The sequence below is a fragment of the Thermobia domestica genome, chromosome 6 (genome assembly GCF_964235325.1).
Source record: "Thermobia domestica chromosome 6, izTheDome1.hap1.1, whole genome shotgun sequence".
Taxonomy (NCBI): domain Eukaryota; kingdom Metazoa; phylum Arthropoda; class Insecta; order Zygentoma; family Lepismatidae; genus Thermobia; species Thermobia domestica.
In genome coordinates, this window is record NC_137459.1 from 100,190,922 (window position 1) to 100,199,927 (window position 9,006).

Below are 9,006 nucleotides of genomic sequence, written 5' to 3' on the forward strand. Positions count from 1 at the left end.
AAATTTTGTTATAATCAAACGAGAACTCAAACAACACAATCGCATTTATTTACCAGCACAGTATAACCACATGATTACGAATGCAAGAAATACTGATACTCCATTTCAGGTTTACGAAGTTGTCAATGAAGAAATCTTAGATTTTAAACATTGGTGGTAACCGTTTTACAAGAAATCTTCAGGTAGCATTGTGGACAAAACAGTGAAATTCCAAGTAAGTAAATAGAGACACTGTTTATAAAGCAGAATCTCTAGGTTATGTGCAAGCTCATAAGTTTATCAATGAACTAAGAACTGATATTTTTCGATTACTCAAAAGTAATGTCACAAACGTTCCACTGCCAACGTCAAAGGCATACGATTGGCAAGTCCCGATCAATCAGAAAAAGATAAACGATTCTTCACAAATCATCAAATGCATACCTGACCAATACAAAAAGTTTTATAGGATGATTTGTTCATGGAAAACCACTGACCAAGAAACTGCAGAAGACGAAGATGCAGACGGATAGGACTCTATGTAAAGTCATTCTATTTTGACAACGTATTTTGCTACGTATTTTTCCAGCTGTCTATTGTATTACTTTTCTTGCTGTACGAATAACATGTGCTTTACAAAAAAAAAAAAAAAAAACGAACGGTGACAATAACAGTGTTAGAAGCCTAACATACGTGATAGTTTGGATACATATATCCAAGATTAACATACAACATTGTATTCAGCATGTATATTTTCATAGCTTTCTATCATAAACTGCACATTACATGCCCTACACACAATTACAATTGCGTCCAACTCTAATTGATTGGAAAAAGGGAATATTTTTTCCATTTTTAAGCTTATTTAACCAATTGCAGTGCTACAATACAAGATTCTCCTTCTTGTCTTAGTGTTTGTTAGTTCTTTTGCTACAAGTAATCAATTATACACTTTTTGCAACAAGTACAAACAACGCCTCGGGAAGGTTTTTTAGCGTTTTTGAAAACTTAGGTCTGATGCACTTATTCCCTTTTTCCAATCAGTGATTCAATTCTGTTCAGCATAATAACTTCTTGTGGTAGAGCTTAAAACTAAAGCTAAAAGTGCTCTAACTATCCTAGATAAATTAAATTTAAGAATGATTAATAGCTTAAACGGATTGTAGTTAGATAAACTGTTGAAAAATATATATCAATTCAACGTTATGTTAACTGCTAATATGCGAGTAAATCAAAACGATTTTGTGCCACAGGCAAGTCGGTGTGATCGAATTATTGCATTGAAGATTTGCATTAATGCGCACAATAAAAATTGCAAAATTATTCTGTCAAAAATGTTTAGTTTTAATTTATTTTACACTATTTGCCAAGACAAAAGGAAATAATATGATGAGTACGGTTTCGATTTGCCACATTGTCTTTCCAGACTGATCTTTTTCAGATGCTATCCCGACGGTTTTATTATTATTCTTCATTAACATTACATCGTGCTATATTGTCTACATTATGTGCACATTTGAGAAGTTGATCAAGATCATTTCTTTATTGCCATCCTGAATTTTCCTAATTGACTATTCCAAAGCGAAAGTAAAACGAAACAGGGATAACGCACTGCATTGTATTGTATCTTTGAATTTTATGTCTCAATGTAAAGGATGAAGAGGGTGATGAGGAATGAATGACGATAATGAAATGAAACTTGAAAGGACAATACGTAATTCCTATGGTCAGAGCGGGATTGAACTTCGCAACAAGCAGATCTTGCGGTCATGATCTTGGGAGATTGTTATGAATTTTGAAGAAGCCACGTATTTTTCTTCCTACTTGATACCTTTATTAAGGCACGTCGTCACTAACCTTACAGTTCTCTTGGGGATTCAGAATTTATCTAAGACATGGTGTGACTAATCTGTTTTAACCATGCCATATACTTACTTCAATCCCGTCAATAGTGAGTGAACCCTTTTTTCTCACATTTATTCTTTTCTCTAATACATGTGTGATGAATAATATATGTACCCCAATGATTAAATATTTTGTCTTAAGGCAATTATCGACATTCTACTAATAAGTACGGGGTTATCTAGACTCCAGTAATATTAGAGAAGATTTTGTAAATTGCTAATAAGGGCAGACATCCCTCACTAATTATTTAGATAGTTACGTCTCTTTCAAAGGTGTATCTGAATTGAAATGAAAATATAATGTACAAATGTAGTTGTTAAATGTTGCTGAAATGAAAATTTGTTTTTAATGCATAAACCAAATGGCACTTTGAATTTAGTTAGAAAGTATAAAAATGTAGATGAGACATAGAGATTAATTCAACTCAATTCCTGAATTTGGCTTTCTTGTATTCTTGTTCATATAGGAAAGTACTATAAATTTTATTAGTAATATTGCTATTTAAATTTCTAGTACATTGTCTGTTGTAAAAGGTTTATGTATCGTATATTTTATGTCGAAATGTAAGTGCTGAAATTTATTAAAAATGAAAAAATAAAAACTCGAATTGTTCATTTCGAAATTAGTATTTTCATCTACTTTGCTATGTTTGTTGAGAATAGCGCAATAATTTAAATAGGAAAGTACTTTGCATTTATCTACTTTACATTGAATGAACATGGATTTCAAAGGGTTTATTTCGCTGCCATCTTCTTCAAATCCTTATTATATCCTTATTTTTGCCGACATTATTTTCAGACTTCGCAGAAAACTTGATATATTTTTCTTTAAAAATTCTTTGAAAAGTTGGAGATCAGAATCAAATGAAACAATTAAAAACAGATCTGCTCAGAAAAAGCAGTTTACTAACATTTCATATACTACATCTTATTACCAAAATTAGTGCTCGTTGTTATAATTTATGCACTCGCGAGGAAATCGATTCAAGTGTGACACGAAATTGTAGTCGAGTTTATGCGTAAACGAAGTATTTTTGTGTATAATTAAACCCATTAAAGGGAAAAAATCTCGATCTCAACCGTTCCAAAGATATAGAGGAATAAGTGGAAGGCTGGTGCTCTGATATTTTGCGAATTTTTGCATATATAGTACAAGTAAAGCAGACTTTTAGAAATGAAAAATTTCTTCATCCACGTAACTTCAGTAATACGTCGCCTTAGAAATGAGGGTTACAAAACTGAAGACTCCATAAAAATCCTAGTTGAAGAATGTTTTGTGGAGGAAGGCGAAAACAACGAAGTTCCACTGTTGCCTGAAATAGGCGTGAAAGGTGTCTATTGATAGGTTTCTTGGTACGCTGAATCGAATAAAAGCACCACATGTCAAATAGGACGAAAAATGTAAAAAAAATGGTGGCTGTCCGAACTTTCCAAACATGTATAATTTCTACAATTATTAACCGATAGGAAAGAAAAATGGCCCAAAATTGCGTTTTACTATGTATTAGTTGAGGTTGAAAATCGTAACGATCCACCGAAAAAATTGAAAATAACAGCCGTTTATACTTTCCAAATAATCGTAATTCCCGCAATTATCAACCGATATGAATCAAAGTTGCAACAAAAATGTGTGTTTGCAATACCTTAGGCGATTAGGAACATCAGCATAATTCAACAATAAAGTTTCAACCTGGCGGCCGTTTGTAATTTAAAAGGTCTACTTGTCTTTTGCAGCCCTGCGTCAAAATGTGAAGTAGGATTTGTAATTTTCTGTTTCTGGCGATGCTGATTTAAATGAAAGCATTGATGGTCATCAAAACGAACACTAATATAGTAGTTGGTTTTATTATGACAATTATTAACTAACTGCTATTCAGATATTTGTTTTAAAGAAATGGTTTAGGAAGGAACGTCGAAACAAACACGAGAATGACAATACAGATACAGTACATTATTGGCCATAGTGTAGAAGAAAAAAAGGGGGATATCAGTACTATCATATAATTGTGCTCTTCATGTCAATGGCATTTGTTATTCCTCATATCTCCTTCTTTTTTCAGTCCTGGGTAAAAGCTAGGCCACTCACCTCAACATTCAGCACCACTTTCATTCCTTCTGGCGCATCTTTCGTAATGTTCAAAAGCAATGTTCAAACATATTCATTCGCAACAGCCGAAAATCCACAAAATATCAGAAAACCAGCTTTCTCCTTACCCTCTATATCCCCCAAACGGTTGAGATCGAGGGTTTTCCCCTCTAATAGAATTCATTGTTCACTAAAACACTTCGGTTGCGCATAAACTCGTCCACCTTTTCATGTCACACTTGAATCGGTTTCCTCGTCAGTACGATGACGTATTTAATGCTTGTAAAGGAAAAATTTTAGATATTTTTGTTGATTAATCTTATACAGTGGCAAGAGGATTTGAGGTTTTTAAAAATACCTTCTGCAATCCAAACATCTGCTATGAATAGGTTAATGCTGACATTTGTAAGTGCGAGTAAATAGTGTAAAAGTAATTTGCGGAATAATAATGTGAGTATGTAAGAATCCCTATGACAAGTCCTCATGAATAAGTTCTCATAAGAATCACTATGAATATATTTGTTGAGCTTTCACAAATGGTGCAATTTCAATGCACATACATACAATGTTGTTCAGTAGTTTGGAAGTACAAGAGATCTGTCGGAAGTCCCAACTTCAGATTTATGTTAATCAAATGCCGTTGGCATTGTTATCCTGGTAGTTTCTTCAACTTTTCGTCTTATTCCTCTTTCTCATCATCACTCGCGTATATTTCCCCATTTTTTGTAGTCTTGGAAACACAATCGTGCAAATATTTTATTTCATAAATAAATTGTTATTATGTATATTTTCATAATTATTCAGTGAAATATTTATTTTGTTTTATTATTTTCATGAAGTTGTTTTAGATTAAAATCGTCTGAAAGACTAACTTGTATTTGTAATTGCAGGAGCTATTGCAATGAACATGAAGGAAGCATAGTGGAACGATGGGAAGATTGCCTGTTGAAGTATTGGAAGCAAGAAACGAAGAGTGTTGTGTTCATTGAAGAGTGGTTGCACACAATAAAGGATATTTGTTTCTTCTATTTGTTACACGAAAGATTGAATCTGCCTTGTCTCGATAATTTAAATGAAATGCAAACTATAAGAGCTGTAAGGTAGTACTGAAGGTGTAAGTTTGCACATTGGTCCCTCGATTTCATTTGCTAGACATTGGGTTACATCTGCAAAAGACAGAAGTGAAGCAATTGTGTAATGGTTATTAATGAATGTAAGAGTTTCCGTCCAATAGGACGTCGAAATCCATAATAAGGCTGATTCCAACAGATCATTCAGCAGCTAATGTAGTAAGTGCGCAAGTGCAATATAGAGAGAAAACTTTATGAATGTTCTTTTTCTCTGTCGGTACAACTTAATACACAAAACGACAGATTTTTTTAAAAAAGCATGCTCGTCCACTTTTAAAAAAAGCAAACCTAGCCACACAACCGTGCCATTAACGAACAGTATTATTTAATCTTCCCTTTTTTGCCCTCATTGAACGAAGATATGAATAAACCGATGCAGGGAAGGAAATACCAACTGTCAGTATTTTGTTCTCAGTCGACTTTAAGAAATGTATGTAAACAATGAAGATTTAAATTATATTATTTCTTTGAAGCATTATAACTTTTTTGAAACGCTTTAAATAATTTAAGAACACAAATTATTATTAATTTTTCAAGCTATCTGATTAATATGTGTCATACATATAAAAACTACAATATATATGCATAATATATATATATACTATGTGTGAAACATAAATTAATTATGTTATCCTGTATAAATCATAGAAAGCTAATAAAGTATACTATTGTTTATATTTCGAAATGAGTGTTGAAGTTGATAAAATGTTTAAGAAACAACGTGTATTGACACAAGAAATGGGCTTACCAGTGTTTTGTTGTGTTTAGATTTCGGTGCTAGGGTATAAAAGGAGAGATGTTGCAGACGGAGTGATGCTGCATATGTTGTAGTTTCCCTAGCATGCACTAAATGGCAGCAACACTCTACAAAAATGTGTATCTGTCTTTTATCCCACAAAGCCAGTGGAGTAGACATCGGTCAGGTGAAGTATAAAGGAATGTGTTGCGTTCATAGCAAAATTGTCTGGTAAAGTAACCTTTGAAATTTTGTCGAAGATAAGTTTAGTAGATCTTAATAGAGTTCGCTGGTTTTTACTTGACAAATATTTTAAGAACACTTATTAGAGTGTTGTGATTTTCTTACGCAACATTTTGCACCAAAACTAAAACGCAAAACTAAAAAAAAAAAACTATTAGAAAGCAACGGGTGCGGCATCTCTCCTCGTGGAAAAGGATTGTTGCCGCATTTACACAAGGAAAATGCAATTTCGGGTTACAGAGTCTTCTTTTCTATTTCTGATACTTGCCAGTTAGGTTCTAGTTCACTTCCATTCATTCTCACTGAAACATCTGACCACAATCATTCACAGGATTTAGAACACCTCCATCGGATACCAATGGAAGTCTCTCGCTTGTCACAGTAAAACCAACAAGCTCGGAAATAACTTATCTGACACCAAAATGTGACCTAAAATCAATCACCAGGAATAGAATCAACCCGTCCAGTATTTACCTATAGTTTCACATACCGTAAGGCGGGGTAACTTTGCACCAGATTTAAGGAATTAAAAAAATCGCATGTAACTTACAAACGTAACGATTTAGAACACTGTATTTTATACATATATGCTGATATATAAGGAAAACATTCGCGCAACTACACGAGTAAAATTTCCGTATGACCATAGTTATTGAAATATAAACTTTGGTATAAAGTTACCCCATAGGTGGGGATGCTTTGCACAACATATCAAAAAGTATGTTCAACATATGCACATAGTGTTTCTGTGCAATGCTTTCCCTTCAGGATATATACATTTCACTTCCTACACAAAAGTGGATACAGTCTACAAATATTGATATTAGAATGATGGTACCGGTATCAGTACTTAGTATGCATTATCAATATTTGTAAAGAAAACTATGTATTTTCTGGTACCGGCACAGGAACCATACTGTGATAGTTTAGGATATGCCCACAAAATTGCCAACTCAGGAACAGAAAAAAATAATCCCCGTGAACTGATTTGCCGTGGTTGTTCTTTGTGTCCAAGAATACCATCCCAAACGTAATCAGTGGAATATTTACGGGTTTTGGGGCTTTCAGGCTGAAGCTCACCCAAATTGCATGATTTCTTTCTTTCTTTCTTTTTTTTTAAGTAATCTATGTTGGTCATTTCTATGTGTATGAGCTTCAAGCCCCCCAAGAAATTTAGGGATTTCTACACAAACGAAGCTTTTCTGAGTCCCTCTCAAACTATTTTTCTGGATCCGCCATTGTTCGTAATTTATTTTACAAAGAGAAATCCATTTCGATATCTACCTAAAAAGGAAATTTACCTAAAATTAGAAGGCAGGATGTACCAGCAGTAATAATTTTCTATCTAAGGGGGTTACTTGGACCGGTGCAAAGTAACCCCAATTAGCGGCTGAAACCGACCTCTTTAGTTTTATTGTTTATGACTTTAAAACGTTTCGCATTTCAATTTCAACTATTGTAACACACTCCCATTATACACAGTAATATTCTACGAAACTGACTTTGACGTAAATTCTTGTACATGATATCTTTCAAATTTTGGCGGCCTTTAGAGTGACTGCTTTCCATACCTCTACAGCAAAAAACTCACCGGGTAATTAGAGCTGAATTTAACCGCCAACATTATAGCCAAAATACAGTTAGATGTTCTATCTTACGGTAGCAGTTGAAACTTTCACTTTACAGTTCATTGTTTTACCGACAGAGGACTGTGCAACTCTTTTCCATGTTTTGTGCAAAGTTATCCCTGATGCGCAAAATATACCCGTCTTACGGTACACAGAAAGCTCCAGTAAGTAGCTACCTTCACCAACTCTCATTCCAACAGTTCTTCGCCAAGGTCAAAAGTTCAAACAGTCTGCCGAATTACTCAATTCGACTTCCAAATTTTCAAATACGAAAATAAAAAATCACAATCAACTTCCAGGATCAAAACTGGACAGATAGAAGAATCAACCGGAAAAAGCAACCTGTGCCATATGCTACATCGAGTGGACTTGAGTAAAACATCAAAAGCTGTGTGGAATACTGGCAAAACTACTTTCTTGCGGATTCCGAATCTCATTGGATTGAGTATATTACGTGTTGGAATTTTTTACACGAATGCTACGTTCTGTATGGACCACCGTGTATGTGAACTGCGGAAGAAATAATATTGATGCGGAAAACTTGAAGAACAAAATGATCAATTCCTCTCGTGTTTTTCGTGAAACTAAAAATTCGATGCCTCTATAATTTAAAAAAAAAATCCTTGAAACTCTTCCTAATGGATGTTATTTATTTTTTAAAGTGTATGGACTATAGATCTATAGTTAAGTTTCATTAAAGTAGATATATTTGTCCCCTATTTAGTTGTGAAAAAGTGCGGCATCTCTCCTCATTTTACCCTATGTATATTTTTGAATGTTGTATAAAGAAACGGATGTTTCGTCAAGATGAAAGGTAAGTCTACAGGCTTATTAAGATCTTAATCGAAATAATATTCTTTTATATTTAATAAACAATGAAAATCAAACACTTTTTTCTAATTAAGGTTTAATTCAAGCTTTGAAATGTTATCTTTTGAAACTATTTTACTACTTAATGTTCACCCATTTCAAAGGTGCCTGTTAAGTTCTATTTCATTTTTTTAAAATACAGTATTTTAGATTAACATGAAAATAAAATTAATTGCAGTCTACGTTTGCGAACCATAACTCTTCCCTCAAAAGTGGCGTAGTTTTTATTTGCTTTACTGAGTTCTCAATAAAATATTTCTTAATCTTAGGTAAGTTTTTCATAGCTTTTGATAGCTACAAGGAACTGTCTGTGTGAGTATCAATCAGCGTTAAGATAAGGTTATTTAAGATAAGTACAAGATATGTTGCTCTTAAAGTGTGTCTTTCGAAAAGCCTTCAAAGGGGTATTTACAAAACTGGTTAGTCTAGC

At 33.6% G+C, this 9,006-nt stretch overlaps 1 protein-coding gene across 1 annotated transcript in view; it reads left to right on the forward strand.

Moving 5' to 3' along the window:
- The window catches only part of LOC145688129 (uncharacterized), a 93,398-nt gene extending 87,628 nt beyond the window's left edge, over positions 1-5,770 (forward strand). Inside the window, exon 4 of the mRNA XM_081761904.1 lies at positions 4,860-5,770. Coding sequence (XP_081618030.1) covers positions 4,860-4,874 — 15 coding nt within the window. The 3' untranslated portion in view covers positions 4,875-5,770. The remainder of the gene's footprint in view (positions 1-4,859) is intronic.
- Positions 5,771-9,006: the final 3,236 nt, after the last annotated feature.